Source organism: Lissotriton vulgaris, chromosome 2_1 (genome assembly GCF_964263255.1).
Source record: "Lissotriton vulgaris chromosome 2_1, aLisVul1.2, whole genome shotgun sequence".
In the NCBI taxonomy this organism is placed as follows: Eukaryota; Metazoa; Chordata; class Amphibia; order Caudata; family Salamandridae; genus Lissotriton; species Lissotriton vulgaris.
Window position 1 is genome coordinate 156,013,722 of NC_141687.1, and position 26,587 is coordinate 156,040,308.

At 47.7% G+C, this 26,587-nt stretch overlaps 1 protein-coding gene across 1 annotated transcript in view; it reads right to left on the bottom strand.

Annotated features, from left to right (window-relative positions):
• The window catches only part of LOC147729732 (phosphorylase b kinase gamma catalytic chain, skeletal muscle/heart isoform-like), a 229,995-nt gene that overhangs the window by 69,758 nt on the left and 133,650 nt on the right, over nucleotides 1-26,587 (bottom strand). The window contains exon 5 of the mRNA XM_086954616.1: nucleotides 7,613-7,678. Coding sequence (XP_086810742.1) covers nucleotides 7,613-7,678 — 66 coding nt within the window. The remainder of the gene's footprint in view (nucleotides 1-7,612; nucleotides 7,679-26,587) is intronic.

Below are 26,587 nucleotides of genomic sequence, written 5' to 3' on the forward strand. Positions count from 1 at the left end.
CGTAATGAGTAATCACTATCACGGCGCCCCCTGCGGCCTGCCAGGCCCTGCCCTGCCCTGCCTCACATGCGCAGCTGTATTTATAGGCCACCGGCATACCCACTGCCCAGGCTATGCCTCGCTCGCCCTCACCTGTTGAGCAGAGCTATGTACTGTCTACTCTGCAGCAGTAGTCACTCTAGCCAACGGTACCTGCCTCACTCAGGCTCAACGTCGTCCAAGGAGCAGGTCCCGGCCGACACCCACACCTCTACTTCTTTGAAAGGCTGCGTTGGAAATTCAGTGGTGAGGTGCGGTGCGGGTATGCTGGGGTGGGCATTGCTGAGGCAAAATTAAACCAGCGAATGCGCGCGCACTCAAATCCGCGCACGCGTCGCTGCCTCTGCCGCGCAAAGCCCCAACCCCCCAGAGGAAGACCCAGCCCAGGCAAAGCCCTGCCCTGCCCAACAACAACTACTATACAGTGTCCCGCCCACTCCACTAGGCTAGCAACACTGATCCAAGGCCGGCCGCCGGAAGTTTGAAGAAAGAGTGAGGAGGAGAAATAATTGAATCACTCACGTCACGTCACCATTTAAACAGTCACACACAGTAAGTATTTAGGCAACAATAACGACGGGGTAACTAAAACTAAGTGGCTGCAGCGCACAGCACGAACGGTACAGCAGCAGCACACGCTCTCTCTGCCAGTGCCACACTCGAGTCACATAAATCAATTACTGACGGGACCGCAGGTGCACTTAATGCAGTGTGACTGTGTAGACCCGGCCCTGATAATTAGGTGCCAGTGCTAAGCACCTCCAAGCTCCGGCTTGGCCCAGAGAGAGATTACCTGGCACTGGAAATCCAGAGAGGGCCCATCAGTGAGGAGATGGACGAATGAGTTGCTGAAGTGGTCCGGCTGTGAGAGTGTGATCAGAATGCGACAGGCGACCAGGACTGATAATGAAAAGAGCTTAGAGATGGCAAGGGCCTGGGAGATGATAGTGCAGGCTCTGTGAGACTACCTGATAGAGGACGAAGACTAGGCACATTCGGAGGGCGGAGTTCCATGGGGATCGGAAAATAGACTGCAAACACCCGACTAGTGGTGAACTCTTCTCTCAAGATTGACATTTATAACCCATATCAGCAGCAAGTTGGGGGGATGGGAAGGTTGTAAGGGTGTTCTTAGGGTACCGTCGTATTGTTAGGAAGAGTGCCTGCAGCAGGGTTTCGGGGGTTGTCATTACAGGACAGGGTGTACCAGGCAGCACATTCTGGGTTTGCAAGGAGTAAAGGCCGACAGTCTCCAGAGCTAGCCACTGAAGAAAGGTACCGACTTGGCCCTGCTAAAGTGGGCGCTGATGACACTGGTGTTGCCCATGTAGGGTGTATAACTGTATTTGACGGTGATTAGTGGGGGGAAGGAGTTTGGGGGGTATAAAAGCAGATACTAGATTGTGTTGTTGCCTAGACATCTCCATGAGATGACCACCCTCACAGGTTGCAGGAACGATCCGGTACGCCGCCCAGCCTCCGGGATGTGGGCTAAATGGCTGTGTACAATTTAACGGACGCAGATATGTTTTGCAATGTCATGAGTGTATTGGTTGACCCACCTCGATGTCGCATCTATAATTCTGCAATAAAAACAAATTAAAAAAAAAAAATGAAAGCTTTAAAGGATGAGAAAATGTTATAAGGAATGACGATTGACACCAAATCCTATTCATTGGCTGCTTATGTAGATTGTATTATTCTCTTTGTCTTAGAGATGGAATCCTGAATTCCAGCCACACTGCAGTTTATTAATGATTACTCCCTTCTTTCAAGTTATCAATGGAATATGAAAAAAATGCATAGCACACAAACTACACTGTAAGAAAGGTATGACTGGCGACGGGGAGTAATAATCCATAAAGGCCCTCTAAGTGTTTGGGGTTATCACTAATGAAAAACTGATAAACTTCATAAACTGTGTATCTATTGTTAATGCGGTCATTACATTAGAGAGGATCTCTGATATTGATCTCCTAATTACCCTTCATTGGGGGTGGAGGTGCATGGAAACAAATAAAATGATCTTAACACCCATCATAATTATGCAATTACAATGTTGCCACTACTTAGCTTCTTTGTCAGATCTGTAGATAAAATAAATAACTTCAAGTGTTTGAATAGAAAGCAGCGAATTGTGTAAGTAAACTTGACATTAGAGAGGGACAGATGTGGGCACACCATAGCCAACTCTTTAGATTATCAGACTTCTTTTCTAGTGGTAAAAGGGAGCTAGTGTTTTTTCAGCTCTCCATTTCTGTCCACCTGTCCTTTATGGCAAGTGAGGCCGAGACAGACTCGTTGCATCCACTTCTATCCACGCTGGTAAGTGGGCATCACATTAAAAAGCATCTCTCACAAAATGTGTGGACACTGTACAAGCAATACTTGTACTAGATAACAAAAATATGGTTTGAGGATACAATGTTTGTTCCATTATGGACCATTATTTAAATAAAAACACAAGCTCATCCTCCACATTAGGTTATTTGGAGGGAGTTCCTAGGATGCTTAGACTTCAGGATATGTGCAAAAAAGCTCATCCTTTATCATATGCAGAAATACATTACTGAATCGGTGTTATGTTCCATATATGTACCCTAATATAGGCCTGGGTAATATCATATACCTTCACCTACATTATCTCCCTTATACTACACAGTAATAGTAATGAGCCTTTAGGATTGAGCCTTTACCATAAAACCTTATAAATAAATAGTTCTAGTCCTGGGCGCAAGAGGATGGTTTTCCCCCCAACATTAGCATCCTATAACTTTATCAATGGACTCATACAGTATGAATGAATATTCATAAGGGTTCTTCGAAACCACGCAGGGGCTACACCACCTGCATAATATCTACATACAAGATTCATCTCATACATCATCCTCAAATCCAACAATGGCTAATACAAGAAACAAGGGACAAAGGAACCCTAGATACTTTTTGTATAAATACAGCACATCTTACTTGGGTTAGGAAGAGGAGACTGAGACTTCCCAGCCGACACACTGACCAGTGAAGCCGAGACTTCTACATGCAGATCCCCCAGCTGACAGTGGTCTAACCCAGCCCTCATGGGGTGTCCGATTCGAGACCAGGACGGGGTCCCACACTCTCTCACTTCAGGCAATGGGGTTTGACTAAATCCTAGACGGATTCTTGGCTTCATACCTACTCACATGCTAGGTACACTTAGGTACATCTAGACAGGCATCGTAGGAGTACGCGCTCTCTTTTTATCATGCATTTTATATTCATGTATGTCTTCATGATTATTGCAAGATGGTAGAACTGTACTATCCTTTTATTCTCACTGTACTGCTAATCATATATATCTGCCACTGTCTTACGGTTGTTGCAGCACATCTACTTTACACTAGAAGAACAACTGTGCAATAAATTCTTATTGTAACATGCCCGACTGTTTCTTCTTTGTAACTCTCTGAGACCAAGTAAGTGAGCACGAGTGACTGAGCGAAAGGTAGTACATTGTTTCCACGATTCTGGGGGATCAGGGTTGTCATGTTCTGAGGTTGCCAAGAACTAGCCTCTCCCGTATAAGAGGAGATTCTAGTGGCACTGTGAGCTAGTTAAAACAGAAAGTCTGACATTCTCGACGGGGTGTACAGAGTCAATCTGCCACCAATCCTACAGTTTATATTATCCAAACGGGCAAATCCTATATGGGTGATATAGGAACTACATGACATCAGACTTCCAAATATCAAATACTACAACCTCATCAAACTAAAAGGTGTCTTGTAGAGGATCACATTTGTCAAGTCAATCAATGCCTAGTATAGTCAAGTTTTTTCTGTCCCTTAATTGAAAAAGGCATGGAAGTATCTGTTTCCATAATGGTGACTTAGACTTATCCCTCTTTGTTAATTCAAACAAAGAGACGTGGAAAATCCTAGACTAAACATTTCAATGAAAACAATATGCACTATTATTTTTAATTCTTTCCTAAAACATCCTCCTAAACAGGCCAATGTAGATTTAATTCATAGAACACCATGTATACCAAGAAAACATTGATTATAACAAGTGTTACTGTTGTAAATAAGGCAGGGTAGTCCAGGTACTTTCTTGATGCTCCTTTATTAAGGTAAGATGTTACTTAAGATATAAAGGAGGAAAACCCCACCAGGAGTGGCCTCCTGCCACTCAGCCCACATTCAACTGCCAGACATCCACACAGAACATTCTAGCAGGCTCTTACATCACACATTCCAAGCTGGGCAGCAGGGACAAGTATAACACATCTCCCTTCTTTGATTTGATGAATGAGAGAGATGAATAGAAATTGCGGAGAGTAAATGAGATAGCAAGTCACAACACGCAATTTCCACATAAATGTAAAACAAGATAAGATTAGCAATTTAACAACTTCACAAACCAATCACGCAAAGTAATAAACAACATTCACACCACCTTCTCTCTTCCTTAAACAAACATCACTGACACAACGAAACAACCAACACACTATCACGCCCACGCATCACATACTCAACCCAAAAACCAAACAAACCAACTGGCCAGGTCAGTAAGAGGCAAAAGGTCCCAACTCATGGCGTAACAGCACAGTGGAACTCCAAGTTCCCACAAGACTCCACGAAAATAAAATATTTCAAAGTGGAACTCCAAGTTCCCACAAAACTCCACAAAAATAAAATATTTCAAAGTGGAACTCCAAGTTCCCTCAAACTCCATAAAAATAAAATATATGAAAGTGGAACTCCAAGTTCCGTCAAATTCCATTAAAATGTTTAAAGATGGAGCTCTAAGCTCCCTGAAACTCCATGCAAATATTTAAACATTGGAACTCCAAGCTCCATTAAACTTCAAGTAAGTATTAAAGTTAACACTCCACAACCCAAAAGCAACAAAGCACATAATGCCGAGTGACATTTCAAACACACAACTCCCTTAAACTTAAAGACCATCCTATGAACAAAAACACAGGGCACTTAACAAAACACAGAGCTGAGCTCCTATCTCAACACAGCGCACTTAGCTCCTATCTCAACCCCACAAAAACACAGGGCACTTAACCAAATGCAGAGCACTTAGCTCCTATCGCAACCCCCACCGCCACCTGCACAGAACCATTTAAACAGAAGTAAATTGTACATATAGGAAAATGTAATGCAAGTACAAATAAATAGCAATTAAGTAGCTCCGGTGAGCGATGTCTCACCCGAGGTCCTCACAGGGTAGAGATGTCTGTCCTTAAACTTCTGGAATCCACAACCCAAAACACAATCCAAAAACCATAGAGTGCATTTAGAAGTTTGTTGAGACATTCCCTGCACTGACTTTTTCATCTTCTTCACATCGACATGCCAGTGCATATGGTTAATTGCGGCAGAAGTCATCACAACAGTACCTTTTCCTGAAGTGTCCCAGCTGAAACACGAGGCATTTTGACACTTCCTCACATTTCCTTGCTGTCTCCGTGAAATGCGCTGCAACCCTGCTCCACAATGTAGGTGTAAATTTAACTGTAAAAGCTCCATGGCCCCAACTTCAAAAACGTAGGGTTTCCATGGTTTCAAGTGATTGCATCAAGCTAAAATGGAGGCACGCAGTTCACGTTCTGCCGGATGGCTACCGGCACGTTAGAGCAGCAAAGCGTCGATAATCAGCATGAAATCCTCGAGCCACCTCACGTAGGACCAGACGTCACACGGAGAACAGGCAGGCAAGGTAAGATGTGCGCGTGTAAAAACCGAACTTTCACACAGGTTTAAACATCGCACACTTCAACGGCAATTACTTTAACTGTCTCTTGAAAGGCTTATTTTGCTCCGAGTTAAGTGAGAAAAATAAAACAACCATCTCTCCGGGTCACAAACAGCAAAGCACGAGTTAATCACAAAGTGAACATTCTAGCAGGCTCTTACATCACACATTCCAAGCTGGGCAGCAGGGACAAGTATAACAGTTACTAATGACACTTGCAGGCACTCTAGGGACAGGTGCAGATCCTTTCTTTAGATGTTGGATGAATGCTCCAAAATCAGACCTTTTTGGAAGAAGATTGAAATAATGAACAGCAATATTTTCAGGGTAAATTTCACCATAAATCCAGAATGAATGAGTTTAGGAGTATTCAAGGCACCCCTGACAGATTAGACTTACAGGATGGACATTCAGTTTCACATTTTACTTGCAGTGGTGCTTAAAACTATGTTGTATTTTTGGAAAAGGGAAACCAGGCTCTCAAACCATGCGTGATGTTCTTGGGTGTGCTATCCAAATCATGTGTGAATCAGACACAATAGCGAACATATTATCACATTAAAATTAAAAGGGAGAAATATGTGGATACATTTGGCCATAATCTTCAATATGTAAAAATCTCTGTATTCCTACTACATGGCTTTTCTTTTTAGTTAAACCAAATCTCAGGAAATATATTTTATGGAAAAACTCCTTAAATGATTCCCAAACCTGCGTGGTAGGGTGAAGCATGTATTTGAGGAATATGACTTTTGTAACTAGGATGGTGTTTTGTTCTTTCGTCTTCTGATTTTTTCCATTTGCTTTATTTTGTTTCAATTACTACCTAAGGATACCCTGACATCATGATCCTTAGCATGAAGGATAGCCCATTAGTATGAATAGATGGAAGCTTACCTCTAGAATCTATACAATCATTTTGACAACTGTAATTTAATGTGATTTTTAAGTTAGATTTTATCTTGATGAGAAACTATTCAGTCAGATCCCTTATGTAACAGATTAAGATGTAGTTCTAAATATCCATCCTTGGCTACCGTGTTCAATAACAATTATTGTAAAGCAGAGGAAATTAGCTGTTTTAACACTTATAGGTAATCTTGACTGTCACTATTGATTTTATTATTTCAGTGACAAGGTGAGGATATCAAACAATTCTTTTATGTATACTTCCTTCATGCTGCAATATCCTTTGTCAGGATTGTCCTTTAAATATTGTTTGGTATGCAGCATTCACTTTTCTTTATTAAAGAAAAACCCTGAAATAAATAAGAAAATGAAGAACTCCAAAATCCAAATAGTACATATAAGTGCCAAACATGGAAGCTACCAGGGTCAGTTATGGAAAGTGCACAGAACATTTTAATTTAAAGTTAGAACTGTGAAAATATTATATTTGAAGATATAGACTTCAAGAACTCACATACATCTCTCAGCCCTAAATTGTGTTTTAGGATTGTTTATTTTTAACACAATGTGAAATTTTAAATGTTCACCATTTACTTTCAAATTTGCACTACCTTTGAATCTGGTGGTGCAAATGTACTATTTGTAGAGTTTGAGGATCCTTACATTGGTAAATATGTAATATTTATTTGTTTGCAGTCTGGTTTACTAGACATCTGTCTTACTGTTCTTTTCGGCCTGTTGTAACTCCATCAACTCACTGTCCCTCCCCTTCTATTAAATCTCCTAGAAATGTATTATTGGGATCCCCAACCGTTAACACCAATTTGATGATAAAAACTATGCGGCCTTCCCTTTTTTAATATCTTTCATATATAGGTATGAACAGAATCATGACAATTCTGTGAACTTCTCTTACCTGGTCTCCTTCTCGCTGAGAGTGACTTGTTCCGTGAGGTAGTCAAAGAGTTCACCTCTCTTCATTCTGTAGAAATATAGGGAAACAAGCGTTAGAGACACTTTGTTATGTAAGACTTCTACTGAGTGCTCTTAACTTACTGAATGAGATGGCCCCAGAATCCACTAAGGCAAAGACTTAGAGGGCATCGAGGCATGTTGCTCAACACTTGTAGCTGGAAATGAGTTGTGTAATTAACAGACACTTCAGAGATTAAATTACTAATTCCTTGTACATTTTCTGGGAGCAAGCAAGTCCATTCCCAAAATCTGGGGACAGTATTGTACATAATTTCCAATAATTTACCATCTTTCTGCAGTATAATCACATCCTCACTTTCCTTCTTTCTTTTTCTTCTCAAGTAAGAGGTTTCTTTGTTACTCCAATCTGCATGAGCTCATCCAGCGTGTACATACTTTAAAGTGTATCTGTGACAATAAATATCCAAGGATGTTCCAAAAACCCTCTCTTTTCACCAGGGCAGGCTTTCTGCTATGCATCTATATGAGGCATTAAATCAGTGGATTCCGGGCCTCGTGATGTTTAATGGATTACCCCTTTCAAGAAAAGAGGTATATCCAAAATACTGAAAAAAACCTACCTGAAAAGATAGCAGGAATGTATGGATCATCACTATTTTCTTACAATAGCTCTTGATATGTGGAACAGATTAAGTTTGACCTCATAGATGTTCTGGCATTCTCTAGTTTGTTTGGCACCGCCTGGTCAATGATCGATAACCTATGAATCAACTGTGTAGCTCTTCCATCACAGTTGATTATGCATACACCACCTAGTCAAGAATCTATAATGTTTGAATCAAACGGGAAGCTCTTCCATCACAGATGACCTTGCATATTGTAAAATACATTGCCTTGAATCTACAGCTTTGAAAAGACTCAGGTATTGATATTGATATGTGTTGTCATTCATCAATTGAAGCCGCCTCCTCACAACTAGCACAAGAATAAATATCATGTTGTGTTTGGTTAGTAGGGTAAAGCCATGCTTCCTCCTCATTGTATCAGTGTGTCATCGACCTAGTTCCTGGGAAACTCATAACTCATGGTAGGATATACCTCCTGTCGTTGAAAGAGATGAAGGCTAAAGTAATATCTGAAGGAAATGTTTAATAAGGGCTACAACATTAGCAGCAGATGTTCGCATTTCCTTTGTATCTAAATCAGACGGGGAGTACTGACTGTTTAGTGACTACAGAGGACTCAATGCCATCACCATCAGATATAGATACTCACCCTCCTCATTTTTGTTCTTCTGCACCATCATCATAAATCTTGGTTTAAGAGGAGAATATAATCTGATGATAGTACTGGGAAACCACATTCAATATACAGTACTGATGTTTTGAGTACCTTATCATGCACTTTGAGCTCTGTCTTGCCACAGCTGCCCTTCAGCACAGCATTTTGTGAACAATATTGTTTGTGATTTACTGGATGGACACATGGTCATGTATCGGGACGATATACTCATCTACAATTATACTGTGGAATAAGATTTCAACATATTCAAAATGTGCTCTCTAGTCTTCGAAAACATACTTTGTAAAGTAAAGTACACAGCCTCTCATTTTTAGTTTTTAAAATTTCTGGAGAAGGTGTTAGTATAGATGCTTCAAAAGCTAAAGCAGTCTACTAATGGCCTAACCCAAACTCAGTAAAAGAGGTCCAACAGTTTGTTGGATGTGCCGGCTGCTGACAATTAATACAAAACATTACAATATTAATTCAACCCACGTAAATAACTGACCACACAAGGGATACAATAACACTGGAAGGATGAACAGGAACAGGCATTCCAGAAGCTGAAGGCTGCATTTACAATAGAGCCCATATTAAGACACCATAATATAATGTTATGGTTCATAGTGAAAACAGATGCGTCTTCATTTGCCATTTTAGCAGTATTGTCCACAACTCAACTCAACCCTTATATCTAGTACCGTATTTGTCCAACAGTATTTCAGAAACAGAGAAGAGTATTATTGAAATGATCTATGAGAAAGAACTGCTGGCTATTAAAACGTGTTTTCTGATTGGAGACTTTATTTGGAGGAGCCATACCACAGAATCACCATATGGACATATATTAAAATGTACTGCACCTTCCATCTATGAAATGTGCTAATGCGAGACATGATGGAGTGACATTATTCCTCTTTAAGTACAACTACCTAATCAACTATCAACTTGGTAATAGACATGGGAAGGTATATTCTCTCTCATGACAAAGGATTCAAATGAAATGGTCACTTTTTTGGAAGCAGTTAAATAGGCAGGCATATTGTTAGCTCTCCGAGGCAGAGTTGTTAGCATACAGTGCTGCAGAGAGACAACCACATTGGATTGAGATTTGATTCTACCCTACTTACATAGATACGTTGGGATCCAGAGGCCAACTAACAAAGACTATCCCCGCATATAAATGATGTATACTGCTGGAGGTTTTGTGCCAAAAGACACCCTTATGTCCTGAAGAGACCCGCGTAAATTGTGTGTGCGGTCGAAACATCAACATTGTTAATCGTGATTGTCTGATATTCAATCAGTTGAAGACAGTAATCAGTGAATCTACATCGAACTGGTGATTTTTATGGAACTCAGAGACATCCTGATTGTATATATGTATCATTGTAAACGTTGCACGCCACTGCACCTTTGAGCACTGCGCTGATTTTAACTGTATATTATACAATATACCTATTTGGAGAATAAGTGGAGTAAGTTGGTTATACTGTTGGGATAGAGTGGTATATGGACGGTATAACAAAAAAGTCCCACAGACCCATCTAATTTGCTCTTGCTTTTTACCCTGGTTCCGGTTTTGGGCATAATGGTCAGGTCCTGTGTATTGTTATCCCGACAAAACCAGGGGCACTGCATATTTGGGACTGTTAGGGCAAGAATGGTTGTGGGCCAGAACTCCTGTTCTACTGAAACCTACAGGCTAAGATATAATCATGTACCTCATACAACATCCATGCTGTCCATCCCCACAATCACACGCAGACCAAGCTGACACAAACACTCAATAGCATCCTCATAACACATCAACCCAATCTCCAACATACCCCGTTAACTAGCACACACCCTCAAACTACAGACTAAATATTCCAACTCATGTTCATTAATGCTTGGTCAGCAATACTCCATGTACCAGACATCCCATCATAAGCTTTATGCCCTATTCTAAGCAGAAACCTTGTCCACCCACTCATCCTAGACGTCCGTCTACCTACAGGCTACAGCATCCATCGCATATACCACACACATAAGAAGAAAGAAGGCTTTGCTGTTTTTCGTAAGACATCCTGGTTCTGCACCCCAGACAAGAAAGTAACATTCACCTCCTCTGAGTTATTGACATGCCACGTGCCACTCCTGCAACTCATGTTAATGTTAATGTTACTATTAATTTATTAAGCGCTCGTACGCCCTGGGACTTCATGGCGCTATAGGAAGGAACACAGCGCATCGGTTAAAAATAGAGATGAAGCAGCTCAGCAGTAAGCCTGGGAGAATAGCCAGGTTTTGAGGGAGTGTCTGAAACTCAGAATGTTATCGCTCAGTTTCAGTTGAAGAGGAAGGGAGTTCCAGAAGGTGGCTGCAAGATGGTCAAAGCAGCAACCTCCAAGACGCTTCCTCTTATAAGAGGGGACGATCAGAAGGGATTTGTGAGTGGACCGGAGATTGCGGGAAGGGTCATATCTGATGAATAGGTCACTGATAAACTGAGGGCCAGAGTCATGTAGTGACTTAAATAAAATGCACCCCGTTTTAAAAGCTACTCGCTGCTCGACAGGCAGCCAGTGTAGCTGTTTCAACCCTGATCTGACAGACTGCCTTTTAGAGAGGTTCAGAATAAGTCTGGCAGCCTGGTTTTGAACCAGCTGGAGGCGTTTTAACTCTCCAATTTGGAGCCCGAGGTAAAGGCTGTTGGAGAAGTCTAGTCTAGTCAGGACCAGGGCAATGACGATCTGAGTAAAGGCAGCCGGAGAAAAAAAGCAGGCAATTTTCTTGATTTTCCTCAGTTGAAAGAAGCTGGATGACACCACTGCGCCTACCTGTCTTTTCAGGGACAGATCCTCGCTGATAAGAACTCCCAAACTCTTAACTGAGGATGACTTAGAGGGAGGGGCCCCCATGCTAGATGGCCAGAAGCTAGGGTTCCAACTAAGTGCACTCTGCCCAGGCAAGACCAATTCAGTCTTGCCTGGGTTGAGTTTCAAATGCCTTTCATCTCATGCACAGACATCCCGGACAGAACATGGACTCCTCGCCTCCTCATCCATCCAACACCCTCACAACCCTCTTAGGTAACTTCACCCTCCCAGACAACACAAACTCAACAAAAAGAAGGCACCCAATGAAAACATGACAGCGGAATCAAAATCTTTAGCACCCTAGTACTTTAAAGACCTTATTCACAATAAATGCTCCATTCGAAACACAAAACTCCGGATGACTTCATGATACTGACATTCCACCGCGTAACAGAAAGGCCAGCTCATCACATCATCCAAAGCAAACTACTATAGCAACACCATCAATAAATCCACCAACTAAAGCATATACCTTTCAAAACAATCAAGAGCTGCATCAGCCTCCTGCCTGACTCAATCATCCTACGCTACATTGGCAAGGGCAAAGCCATAAATGTTTCTTCAGTGACAAAATAAAGAACTGACAGCACCTCTACAGCATCAAGGCTGCTTCTCCTGTCATGCCCACACCTTCTCATAGTATCACACAGTGGTCATCCTTCAAAGCCCTGCCTCTCACAGAACTCGGCAACAAACTCTACAAACCATTCAACTCCCTCATAGCCACTTCCCATACTTCTCACTCATCCCTACCAGTCACGGTACGTGCAGGGAACAACGGTGGGGCAGTGGGGCCAAGTAAAGGGGGATTTCGAGGGACGATTCTGGAGAAAATCCCTGTATCGTCCCTCAAAATCCCCCTTACCAGACACTACCACTTTTACCTGCACGGACCGCGGCTGATCCCTACTCTCCATTGTCAACTTCAAGTTCAAGTTCGGGAATTTGTATAGCGCACTACTCACCCAGAGGGTCTCAAGGCGCTTGAGGGAGGGTGGGTGCATTACTTATCGAATAGCCAGGTTTTTAGTTGCTTTCTGAAGGAGAGGTGGTTCTGTGTCATTCGGAGGTGAGTGGGGCGAGAATTCCAGGTTTTGGCCGCTAAGTAGGAGAAGGATCTTCCTCCCATGGTGGATCTGTTGATGCTCGGAATTGTGGCGAGGGCTTGATTGGATGATCGTAGTTGGCGGGTGGGTGCGTAGAAGGACAGTCGTGTGTTGAGGCATTCGGGTCCTAGGTCATGGAGGGCCTTGTGTGCGTGAGTGAGGAGACAAAACGTTATTCTCTTGTTGACAGGGAGCCAGTGGAGGTCTTTCAGGTGATCGGAGATGTGAGCTTGACGGGGATGTCCAGTATGAGTCTTGCTGAGGCGTTTTGGATGCGTTGGAGTTTTTTCTGTAGTTTGGCTGTGGTCCCGGCGTAAAGGGTATTTCCATAGTCCAGTCGGCTGGTGACCAGTGCGTGGGTGACTGTCTTTCTTGTTTCGGCGAGGATCCAGCGGAAGATTTTTTTTGAGCATGCGTAGGATGTTGAAGCATGAAGATGAGACGGCGTTGACTTGTCTGGTCATCGAGAGGGAGGAGTCTAGGATGAAGCCCAGGTTACGAGCATGATCTGTAGGTATTGGTGCTGTACCCAGGGCCGGTGGCCACCATGAGTCGTCCCAGGCAGAAGGGGATGACCCTAAGATGAGGACTTCGGTTTTGTCCGAGTTAAGTTTTAGACGGCTGTTCTTCATCCATTCGGCTACTTTTTTCATTCCTTCGTGTAGATTGGTTTTGGCGGTGTTTGGGTCTTTGGTGAGGGAGAGGATCAGCAGGGTGTCGTCTGCGTAGGAGATGATGTTGAGATTGTGTTGGCGTGCGATGGACGCGAGGGAACTCATGTATACATTGAAGAGGGTGGGGCTGAGTGAAGATCCTTGTGGTACACCACAGATGACTTCGGTGGCTTCTGATTTGAATGGGGGGAGGAGGACTCTCTGGGTTCTTCCGGCGAGGAACAAAATGATCCAGTCCAAAGCTTTTCCTTGTATTCCGACGTTGTTGAGGCGTTGTATGAGTGTGCTCTGACATACTGTGTCGAAGGCGGCGGAGAGGTCGAGGAGGATGAGGGCGACTGTTTCTCCGTTGTCCAGTAGCGTTCGGATGTCGTCTGTAGCTGCGATGAGGGCGGTTTCGGTGCTGTGTTTGGCTCGGAATCTGGACTGTGAAGAGTCGAGGGAATTGTTGGATTCAAGGAAGGCGGCGAGCTAACTATTGACGGCTTTTTCAATGACTTTGGCAGGGAATGGGAGGAGTGAGATGGGGCGGTAGTTCTTAAGTTCCGAGGGGTCTGCTGTAGGTTTCTTCAGAAGGGCGCTGAGTTCGGCATGTTTCCAGCTTTCCGGGAAGGAGGCAGAGTTGAAGGAACAGTTGATGACATCGCGGAGATGGGGTGCGATGATGGAGTCTGCTTTGTTGAAGATGTGGTGGGGACATGGGTCGGTTGGCGATCCTGAGTGAATGGAGTTCATCAGGCGGATGGTGTATTCAGTGGTGATTGGGTTCCAGGCGAAAAGGTTGTGAGAGTGCTGTTTTAGTTCGGAGGTGGGTGGAGTGGGCTATTCATTGGACTGGTTTTCAAAGCTGTTATGTATGTCCGCGATTTTGTTATGGAAGAAAGAGGATAAGGAGTCGCAGAGGTCTTGGGAGGGAGTGATGTCGTTGGAGCCGGCAGTGGGGTTGGTAAATTCTTTGACGATGTTGAATAGTTCCTTGCTGTTTTGGGCGTTGTTGTCGATTCGATCCTTGAATGCTGATTTCTTGGTGGAACGAATCAATTGGTGGTGTTTGCGGGTGGCGTCCTTGAAGGTGTTCAAGTTGTCGGTGGTTGGGTTTTTTCTCCAGGTCTTCTCGAGGGTGCAACATAACTTCTTGGATTTTTTGAGGTCATCGTTGAACCAGGGGGCCTTTTTGTTACCTTGTTTGATCTGGTGGTTTTTCAAGGGTGCTAATTCGTCAGCGCTGTGGGTGATCCATTGTGTGAAATTTGTGGCGGCTTGGTTTGGGTCCGATGAAATGGCAGGAGGGTTTTGGATAAGTGAAGTGGTGAGTTGGTCGGTGGTGATTTTATTTCAGTTTCTTCGAGGAATAGGTTGTGGAGGGTTGTGAGTCGTGGTCTTTTTGTAGCTAAAGTGGACGCAGCTGTGGTCCGTCCAATGAAGAGCTTAGGTGTGATCGAAGGAAATGTGTTTGCTGGAGGTGAAGATAGGGTCGAGCGTGTGTCCGGCTAAATGGGTGGGGGTGTCAACAAGTTGTTTGAGTCCGAGATTGGCCAGGTTGTCCAGGAGGGTGGTGGTGTTGCTGTTATTTTTCTTTTCCAGGTGGAAGTTGAGGTCTCCCAGTAGGATGTAATTCTCGGAAGTGAGGGCATGAGGGCTGATGAAGTCAGTGATGTCTTCGTTGAATAGTGTGCGGGTTCCTGGTGGTCTGTAGATGAGGGTGCCTCTCAGTGTGGTCCTGGGGTCGGTGTGAATCTGGAAGTAAAGATGTTCGGCGGCCGCAAGGTTGTCGTCGGAGCTGGTCGTGATTCGGATGGTGTTCTTATGGACGATGGCGATGCCTCCTCCTGTTTGGACGGTGCGGTCTTTTCGAATGATCTTATAATTGTCCGGGATGGCTATGGCGATGTCGGGTGCTGATGAGGCGTTCATCCATGTTTCAGTAAGGAAGGCGACATCCGGCGATGTAGTGTTGAGTAGATCCCAAAGTTCAGTGGCGTGTCTGTGCACAGAGCGGGTGTTCAGCAGGATGCATTTCAGGTAGTTAGAGTCGGAGCTGTGTTTGGGGGAAGAGGATTTGGTGAGTGTTCTGATGCAGGTGAACTTGCAGGAGTGGCAGGCAAATGGTCCATGGGTGTATCCTGGGGTAGCTGTGCAGCATTGTGGTGAGCGTCCGGGGTTGAGGGCAAGGAGGGAAGCGGCGTCATACGTTAAGCGGGATGAGTGGGTTTTGCGAGGACCAGGGGGTCTAGCGCTGGTCGCGGGCCAGGCGTAGACGGGCGTAGACGGGCTTACCTTTGGCGCACCTTCAGCGCGCATTGGGCACGAACGCTGCGCGCAAATGCATCTGTCATAAGAGTATGGTGGAGGGGGGCGGAGTGAGGGAGGGTCAGCTGGGAGGCGGGTGCGAGGTGTAGGGGACGGTCTCCGAGGCACAACAACAACAAGATGGCCGGATCAACAAAAACGAAACTACAGAGAGGCTGGGGCACAAAGCCAAAATCAAGCAGCTTCTACGATCTTTCAAACAGGCGCTACAAATAATTAAAGCACAACACAAGCAATGCACATGTGAATTAGAGCAACACAGCGAGCGCTGAAAGTATAATTATTACTACAATTTTGCAAGCTTATCGCAAAATAGCGCGATTCCTTGCTGTTTTGGGCGTTGTTGTCGATTCGATCCTTGAATGCTGATTTCTTGGTGGAACGAATCAATTGGTGGTGTTTGCGGGTGGCGTCCTTGAAGGTGTTCAGGTTGTCGGTGGTTGGGTTTTTTCTCCAGGTCTTCTCGAGGGTGCAACATAACTTCTTGGATTTTTTTAGGTCATCGTTGAACCAGGGGGCCTTTTTGTTACCATGTTTGATCTGGTGGTTTTTTAAGGGTGCTAATTCGTCAGCGCTGTGGGTGATCCATTGTGTGAATTTTGTGGCGGCTTGGTTTGGGTCCGATGAAATGGCAGGAGGGTTTTGGATAAGCGATGTGGTGAGTTGGGCGGTGGTGATTTTATTCCAGTTTCTTCGAGGAATAGGTTGTGGAGGGTTGTGAGTCGTGGTCTTTTTGTAGCTGAAGTGGACGCAGCTGTGGTCCGTCCAATGAAGAGCTGAGGTGTGATCGAAGGAGATGTGGTTGCTGGAGGTGAAGATAGGGTCGAGCGTGTGTCCGGCTAAATGGGTGGGGGTGTCAACAAGTTGTTTGAGTCCGAGATTGGCCAGGTTGTCCAGGAGGGTGGTGGTGTTGTTGTCATTTTTCTTTTCCAGGTGGAAGTTGAGGTCTCCCAGTAGGATGTAATTCTCGGAAGTGAGGGCATGAGGGCTGATGAAGTCAGTGATGTCTTCGTTGAATAGTGTGCGGGTTCCTGGTGGTCTGTAGATGAGGGTGCCTCTCAGTGTGGTCCTGGGGTCGGTGTGAATCTGGAAGTGAAGGTGCTCGGCGGCCGCGAGGTTGTCGTCGGAGCTGGTCGTGATTCGGATGGTGTTCTTATGGACGATGGCGATGTCTCCTCCTGTTTGGACGGTGCGGTCTTTTAGAATGATCTTATAATTGTCCGGGATGGCTATGGCGATGTCGGGTGCTGATGAGGCGTTCATCCATGTTTCAGTAAGGAAGGCGACGTCCGGCGATGTAGTGTCGAGTAGATCCCAAAGTTCAGTGGCGTGTCTGTGCACCGAGCGGGTGTTCAGCAGGAAGCATTTCAGGTAGTTAGAGTCAGAGCTGTGTTTGGGAGAAGAGGATTTGGTGAGTGTTCTGATGCAGGTGAACTTGCAGGAGTGGCAGGCAAATGGTCCATGGGTGTATCCTGGGGTAGCTGTGCAGCATTGTGGTGAGCGTCCGGGGTTGAGGGCAAGGAGGGAAGCGGCGTCATACGTTAAGCGGGATGAGTGGGTTTTGCGAGGACCAGGGGGTCTAGCGCTGGTCGCGGGCCAGGCGTAGACGGGCGTAGACGGGCTTACCTTTGGCGCACCTTCAGCGCGCATTGGGCACGAACGCTGCGCGCAAATGCATCTGTCATAAGAGTATGGTGGAGGGGGGCGGAGTGAGGGAGGGTCAGCTGGGAGGCGGGTGCGAGGTGTAGGGGACGGTCTCCGAGGCACAACAACAACAAGATGGCCGGATCAACAAAAACGAAACTACAGAGAGGCTGGGGCACAAAGCCAAAATCAAGCAGCTTCTACGATCTTTCAAACAGGCGCTACAAATAATTAAAGCACAACACAAGCAATGCACATGTGAATTAGAGCAACACAGCGAGCGCTGAAAGTATAATTATTACTACAATTTTGCAAGCTTATCGCAAAATAGCGCGATTCTACGCAACAGCCAGCAGATGAACACTTCTCTGATCAGGGCAAAGAGCGCAGCTCAGACGATACCAGTAGAAGAGCAGGGAGCCCAAACGATATCAGGAATGGAGCAGGGAGCTTGGGGATCTCTGCTGTGGTAGTGCAGATTACTCTGGTGGGGCCATCCCGCCTCATACACACCCTGAACCATTACATTTGAAATCAATAAATAAATAGTGAAATTCCTAAAAAATGAACAGCTAGAGAATGGCATTGTCTCAGTAACTTCCTCAGAAGGAGAGATGATCTGATTCTGTTCTAGTTGCCCAAACTTGCTCCTGGGTTCCTGCCCTAGACGTATTAGGTATTCAGAACATTACTGACTTTGTTTCAATTGCAACTACAATTGCCTTTTACCTGTTAGTAGATGTCACTCAGTTCTTGTTTCTTTTCATCGTATACTTCTCTCCTGTCCTATTCTGACCATTCCACTAATGGTCCAGTAAAACCCGTTCTTGGAGGTTCCATCTGATGTAAATTGCTTGCAGGAGCATGGCTCGTGGGTAGCGTGGTGGGCGTTGGGGGACACCCATGGATCAATTATTAAAAAAAATTTAAAATAAACTTTCCTTGCCTCGTCTCTGCTCCTGCAGGAAGCAGGCCCCACGAACCAATCAAAACGCTGTAATGCAGCGTTGTGATTGGTTTGAGCGTCCTGGTTTAACACTCAACCAGGGAATGTGGGCTTGGAATGGATCTCCATGCAGGCTGTAATGCTGTCTGCATGGAGAACGAGGAAAGTGCGCATGACTGGTCTGGGCGGCTGGAGAGGGCCGATCAAACAGCAATTGCGGACTTAGTAGTGCGCAAACCACTCCTCCCCTGCCCTGCTCCAAGAGCAGAGCAGCCCTGCCCACCTGCAAAGCAGCTGGTAGCAGCCTAAAATGATAATAACACAAAGTTATTAACATTTTAGGTTTCTGCTTCCCACTGCTTAAAAGCAGTGGGGCGACGCTCATCCTCCAAAGCGGAGGAACAGCCCCTGATTGCTTTCCTGTACTTGGGTCAACCCTTATCAGTTACAAGCGGGAGACGTTGCTGCTGAAGATACAGATCTCCAGCAGCAGTGCATTCTAGATCAGGTAGTTTACTTGGAAAGCCCAGATTGAAGAAAGGAGAAGAATTACCAATAATAAAAACTCACTTTGTACCATTAGGATGTCTTACTAATTATTGGCCCTGACTCTTTGCAACGTTGTCGGTACTAGCTGATTCTTTATCTTCATTTTCATGAAGCAATTAAATAAAATGAAATGCAGTTGCTAAACTTGCTGTGACATTATGTCAAACCTAACCCTTAATTATATAAATTAAAAGTAATTAACTGATTACCATTAACCTAGTAATTTCCATAAGTTATTTACATTTTAATTAATTGAATTAAAGCCCATACCTAATACCAATATTAATGCTTAATTATTTAAGTTCAAGTAATATAAATATTTAACTCTTACTCGGTCTATAAATTATTAAAATGTCAAGGGCTTCAAATATATTCCATAAGGTAAAATGACTGTATATTATTTATGTATTATGCTCTTTGGCATTTTACCAATGCCTTGGGGAAATAATCCTTTATTCATCTATTAATTGTCCAGTACCTAATGCATAGTTCAGCTTCTCTTTGATATAGTCTCTTAGTGTCACGTGCTGGCTAGATGGGCTGTCTGGGCTGTAGGGTTGCTGCACAGCTTGGTCTATACAGAGACAGTATCTGAGGCTATAAGTGATGGTGCTGCTTGGGTGTGGTAGGTTACTTTGGTGGTGCTTCATGGGTTGTGATGTGTGATATGTCTGTGTTTGCACAAGTGGTGTGCATGTGTTGAGTGCATGTGAGGAGGGCTTGTCCATTTGATGAAACCTTTCTTAGATCTAGTAATTGGGCAAGTCCTCAGTGTTGTCCTCATGCTTCCAAGGTGCAGGCCGGTGCATGTGATGTGTGCTTCTTAGATGCTGGATTGAGTATTGAATCTGCGCAGTCTAATATTTGACCAATAATGCACTGGGGCGCAGTAGAGGTGCAGAATTGCCCTGGGAGGGCCCGCACTTCCAAAAAGGTGAGTTAAGAAAACAACTTTGTGTATTGCCTTGTGACGGCACAAAATTCTGACGTTACCCAAATAATGTCCATTTATTGCAAAGCTTGATCAACTTGCATCATCAGCGCTCATATCAACAATTCAAGAAACAAAACAACACACATAAAGGAGTTTGAGTCCTAGCCCTTCAGCACTAGGCTCCTTTGGAATAGCCCCCTTCAGCCATTGGTTTGATTGATATGTGCCCCTGGCACTTTGCAGATGCTTGTACTGTTCTCGGTATGTTATGAAGAAAGTATCCCCTCCCCACATCTCAGCTCTCCTTGAAACAAAAACCTGGATTCATCCACCACTTCATCTGGAGATGCTTTAAAATAACAATGAACAGAGGAGGCTGGCTCCCTGGTGGGTTCCCTTGCTGCCCTGCATTTGCCGCCTCCCTCGTGAGTGAGACCCCCTCTCTGTCTGAAGGTTTGACTGAGCTCCTGCATGCTCATTGGTGGGTCCTCTGCCTGTTGTGACCTCCAACCACTGGTGCCATCCCCATGCCTGGGCAGCGCTTGATGCTAGTGGGCATGGTGATTCCCAGTACCTGGGGGCTCTCCTGTGGCGGCTGAGCATGGGTCTGTCCTGCACCATCCTGTCTTGGTGACCACCATGTTCCACGGATTAAATATCCTTAGCCCACAACATGTTTTGATTGACATCTACAGCAGATCAAGAGGTCTACCTGGTTGGCCCAAAACACGAAAAACTGCTGTGTACTTCAGCATCACTGGTGATCAGTGGGTGCGCGCAAGAATTGCTTTCACCCCGTGGGTACTAGTTTTTAATGCAAGATATGAGAGCCTGCTGCCTCCCAACGGCTTCTGCAGGTGGACTGAAACATCCACACTGGACATGATGACCAGTGGGTGTGGGGCAGTTCTTAATGTGTGATCAAATATGTGCCAGGACCCTTGTCAGGAGGCCACTGCAGCTTTAACCACCCGTTGCCCCTGCCAGCGATACCAACAACAAAACCGAGGTATCTGTTAACTATAACACGCCTACAAGTGTGACAATTCAGCTATTCCAGGCCCCTAAAGTCATAGGGATGGCTTGGGTGGCAGGAATTAATCAATTTCAATGTATATTGAATTAATAACCAGCTGTTGGTCTGCTCATCTCTAAATTACACAGAGAGGGCCACCATATAACACTGTCTTAAGTGCTTAATTTGAACCAGTGGTTTCGGGTGACTCCCACATCCACTCATTTTTGGAGACCAGCACTTTTCACACTTTCATTCAAAACAGGAGGGAGAAAAACACAAATGGGGGAAGAAAGAGGAAGATGAAGACTGAAAAAACAGTGGCAAAGAGAGAGGCAGGGATGATAAAGAACCTGCACGAGTGAGATAAAGGGGCAGGGAGTGTATGGTGGTGAATAAAAGAGGCACGAGACTACGCTGCCTTAATACTCCAAACGCCGCTGGGTTCGGAGCAAAACTTTGTGCCGCCCCGCACTTTTTTACAAACTAAGCACTGCGGATGCTTCCGCCAGCAGCCCCTCCTGCTGGCCTTCTCTGCAGCTGCACTTAACTGGAGCCCATTTTCACTGTAACAATATATAGCCGTGCATAAAGTAGCAATCCTGAGCAATGCAACAATACACACAATGTAATACTAAGGCTGATTTCAGAACAAAACAACCTGGAAGGTGAAACAGCAGGGCCGGACTGGCAATGCCGGGCACCGGGCAATCCCCCGGTAGGCTGCCAGGGATGGGGGCCGGTTTTTTGGCAAGGGGCCGATGTTGTTTGCTCGGGCCGATTTTTGTTCCTGCGTTAAGTTAGACAGAATTGAAAGTCAGAGAAGTTCACTCACTACTCTGCGTCTCTCCTGGCTCTGCGCTCCGTGCGGGGGCATAGTAAAGCACAATCTTTGGAGTGGATTCTCTACTGCAATTATATATAAAAATAATACATTGGATGTTAGACGGGACCCGGAGGGTCGGCCGAGTACAGGGGGAGAGGCCTCCGGTGAGGGCCGTCTCCAGCGATCGTACAGACAAGTAACTTCCCCCCCACAAATGGACACCACACAAGGATACGATCTGCACACTTTATATAGGATTCTTGAGGCAAGGTTATCAGCGATACAGTGGGGGCAGGACACGAGGATCCTCCCAATTCAAGTCTCTGTAGGATAAGGGGTAGCGGGACAGTCTTAGTACCGGTCCGGTACAAGGGCGGCCAAAAGGAGCTCACAATCCTCGAGCTCAGGGGTCTGAAAGGTCGGGCCGCGGCAGCGCCAGCAGGCTAGGATGATAGTTCTCGGCAAGGAGGGCCGCGGCAGCGCCAGCAGGCTAGGATGATAGTTCTCGGTAAGGAGGGCCGCGGCAGCGCCAGCAGGCTACGATGATGATTTCTTTGCAGAGGGGCCGTGGCAGCGCCAGCAGGCAAGAGCGATGGTTCACAAGGATGGGCCGCTGCAGCGCCAGCAGGTCCAGACGATGATGCACGTTGCAGAGGGCCGCGGCAGCGCCAGCAGGCTTCGGAGAGGGTTCACAAGGCAAGGCTGCGGCAGCGCCAGCAGTCCGTCAGGGATGAGTTCTTCAAGGTGTCTCTCGACTCCAGGATACAACTGCCTTCCTGCTCTGGAGCTGCCCCAGTTATAGGTCTGGCCTCCTTTGATGTCCGGACCCTCGCGCTTGGAGGTCGGGAGGTCCGGGATGAGGGAGTCCAGACACCCTGCAGGGGTGTGGAGCCAGCGCCCGGGGAGGCCGGGGGCGATCGGCACCTGGCGGGGGAGAGCCATCGACACTCCTTTCTCCCATTGACCTGCCAAGTGGTCTCTTCACCTCCTGGGTGGATGGTGGTGCCTCGATGTCGGGGCCTGGCCAGGCCCAGGGTTGGGGTCACGTTGAGGCCACGCTGCCTCGTGATGCCGTGTCCAAAGATGGCGGCTGGACCGGGGCAATGGTGCTGACGGGGGCCCGGGTCAGCCGATGCTGGGATGTTCGGGAGCAGGCGTCCCGTTGGGGACGGGTTACGGGTTGCTTCGGTGGGTTACCGGGATGGTTCTTTCTGGGGACACAGGGAGAGCCGGCGTCCGGGCCTTAGCATGCGGGGAGGGAGCGGGCCTTTCACGAGGCCTGTCCAACATGCGTCCCCCCCAGATGAAGGCAGGGAGAGTCACCCATCCTCTTGGGTACTCTCCTCGCCGAGGCGGAAAAAGCGTGACAGGCCGTCCGCGTTGGCGTGGTCCTGGCCAGGACGATGCTCCACAGTGAAGTCCATCCCCTGCAAGGAGATGGACCATCGCAACAGTTTTGGGTTCTCCCCCCGCATCTGCATCAGCCATTGCAGGGGTCGGTGGTCTGTCTGTACCCTGAAATGGGTACCAAAGAGGTAGGGCCGGAATTTCTTGAGGGCTCATACCACTGCGAAGGCCTCCCGCTCGATGGTGCTCCAGCGCTGTTCTCGAGCCAGCAGGCGTCGGCTGATGAAGGCCACTGGCTGATCGACTCCCTCGGCGTTGAGTTGAGAGAGGACTGCCCCAACACCATGATCTGAGGCGTCCGTCTGGACTATGAATTCCCGGCTGTAGTCGGGAGCCTGGAGCACGGGGGCGGTGCACATGGCGGTCTTCAACTTCTCGAAGGCCGCTTGACAGTCCGGAGTTCAGTAGACTGTTTTGGGGTTTTTCTTGGATGTGAGTTCTGTGAGGGGCCCCACAATGCTGCCATAGTCTTTTACAAACCGCCAGTAGTATCCGGTGAGCCCTAGGAAGGCCTGGACCTCGGTTTGGGTGACAGGTGGTTGCCAGGACTGGATGGCAGCGATCTTGAGCTGAAGGGGGGCCACCAGACCGCTCCCCACTTGGTGTCCGAGGTAGGTCACGGACCCCTGGCCAATCTGACATTTGCTGGCTTTGATGGTGAGGCCGGCCTGCTGGAGGGCGTGCAGGACTTCTCGGAGGTGGTGAAGGTGGTCTGCCCAGTGGCGACTGTACACAGCGATATCGTCCAGGTAGGCGGCGCTGAATTCTTCGAGGCCCGCCAGTACCTGGTTCACGATTCGTTGGAAGGTAGCTGGAGCGTTTTTCATGCCGAATGGCATCACTTTGAAGTGGTAGTGGCCATCCGGGGTAGAGAAGGCGGATCGTTCTTGGGCCCTGGGGGTGAGGCCTATTTGCCAGTAGCCCGCTGTTAGATCGAAGATACTCAGGTAGCGGGCAGCCCCCATGCGGTCAACCAGCTCATCCGCCCGGGGGATGGGGTAAGCGTCGGTTCTGGTAACAGCGTTTAGGCCCCTATAGTCTACACAGAACCGGAGCTCGGGGCAACGCCCGGGGCGGCAGCCTTGGGGACCAGTACGACTGGGCTGGCCCAGGGGCTGTCGGATGGCTCGATCACTCCTAGAGCCAGCATTTTGGTGACTTCGTTCTGGATGCAGGCGCGCACCCGATCTGGCACTCGGTACGCCCTGTGTCGAATGGGGGGACTATCCCCAGTGTCCACGTCGTGAAGGCACCAGGGGGTGACCCCGGGGTGTGAGGGAGAACAGGCTTGCAAATTGTAGCAGGAGAGCTCGACAGTCTTGGCGTTGCTCCGGGGACAAGGCATCGGAGAGTCTGACCCCTTCCACTGAGCCATCTTTTTCACGGGTCCTCAGTAGGTCAGGGAGGGGCTCAGAGGCTTCTTCCGTCCCACTATCTGTTGCCATCAGCAGGCTGAGCTCCGAGCGTACGAAGTGAGGTTTGAGTCTGTTGGTGTGGAGGACACGTAGGGGGTTCCGGGAGGACTCCATGTCTATTAGGTAGGTGACAGGGCCCTTGCGCTCTATCACCTTGAAGGGTCCTGTCCACTTGTCCTGCAGGGCACAGGGTTCGACTGGAGACATCACCCAGACTTGTTGGCCTGGTTCGAACTCGATGGAGGAGGCATGCTGATCGTACCATTTCTTCATGTCCTCCTGACTGGCCTCAAGGTTGGCTTTGGCGAGTTCCCTGAATCGCCGGGTCTGGTTGCGGAGGGTCAGGAGATACTTATATACATCTGGAGGAGTCTTCTGGGGGGCCATCTCCCATCCTTCCTTGACCAGGCTGAGGGGGCCCCGGACGGGGTGTCCGTACAGGAGCTCAAAGGGACTGAAGCCGAGGGATTTCTGGGGAACTTCTCGATAGGCGAAGAGGAGGCACGGGAGCAGCACGTCCCATTGGCGACGTAGGGGTTCTTCTAGGCCCATGATCATTCCCTTGAGAGTGCGGTTAAACCGCTCGACCAGTCCATTTCCTTGCGGGTGATAAGGGGTTTTGAACCGGTAGGTGACCCCGCACTGTTGCCAGAGAGACCTCATGTACTTCGAGATAAAGTTCGTGCCCCTGTCGCTGACGACTTCCCGGGGGAAGCCCACTTGAGAGAAGATCCCCATCAGGGCTCGGCCTACCACGGGTGCTGTCACGGTCCGAAGAGGAATGGCCTCGGGATAGCGGGTGGCGTGGTCCACCAGGACTAGGATGAACTGGTGCCCCTGTGCCGTTCGGGGGTCTAGGGGCCCCACAATGTCTATTCCCACCCGTTCAAACGGGGTGGTGACGACGGGGAAGGGTTGCAAGGGTGCTTTGAGCTTTCGGCCGCTCTTCCCGCTGGCCTGGCAGGTGGGGCAGGCCCGGCAGTGGTTGGAGACATCATTTCGCATTTTGGGCCAGTAGAAGTGAGTTACCAGGCGGTTGTACGTTTTGTCTTGCCCCAGGTGCCCAGCAAGGGGAACATCGTGTGCCAAGTTCAAAAGGAAGTCTCTGAAGCGGAGGGGCACCACCAGCACCCGACTGGCCCCCAGCTCAGCAATTCTTTGCTCACTGTAGAGCAGGTCATTGTCCCAATAAATCCAGTGGGCCCCTGAGGTGTCTCCTGCGCTCTGGGCGAGGGCTTGCTGTCGGAGTCCCTCGAGGAAGGGACAGGTCCTCTGCTCCTGTCGGAATTGTTCCTGGGTGGGACCACCCTCTTGACGCCACTGGGCCAGTTCGGGAAGGTCCTGGAGTTGAACGGGCCCTTCTTCGTTTTGCTCTGGGGGATTGGCGCTTAGGGCGGCTCCCTCCGGGACGATCGGGGGAGGAGGTTCTGGCCATTCGGGTTCTTCGGGATTAGAGATGGCGCGGGCGGCCATGGACCGGGTCGTTATGCAGGCCCATTCAGGGAAGCCCAACATCCCCAGGTGCTCTCTTCTTTCGACGGCTGCCCAGGGGGAACTTTCGAGGTCGTTCCCCAGGAGGCAGTCCACTGGTGCATCATCGCGGACAGTCACCTTCAGCATTCCGGACACTCCTCCCCACTCGAAGGGGACGCAGGCCATCCGACACAGGCTTTCTGAGTTGTCGGCTGACCGGACGGGGCAAAGGACATTCGGCAAGATCTGATCCGGGGTCAACAGATGACAGCGGACTGCCGTCACACTAGCCCCGGTGTCGTGTAGGGCTTCAGCCTGGCGCCCATTAATGTTGACCCACTGGCTGTATTTCCGCGTATTGGCGGGTAGGGGAGCCCGCGGAATCATGTCTCTTTCCCCTAGGCAGACCAGGGACATGGCGGCTGGTTCCCACTCGGGCTGGTCGGCCTCGTACTCTTCAGAATCTTCTGGGGTTTGCTCTTCCCCCAGGGCGGCGGCAGCGACCTGGCAGGGC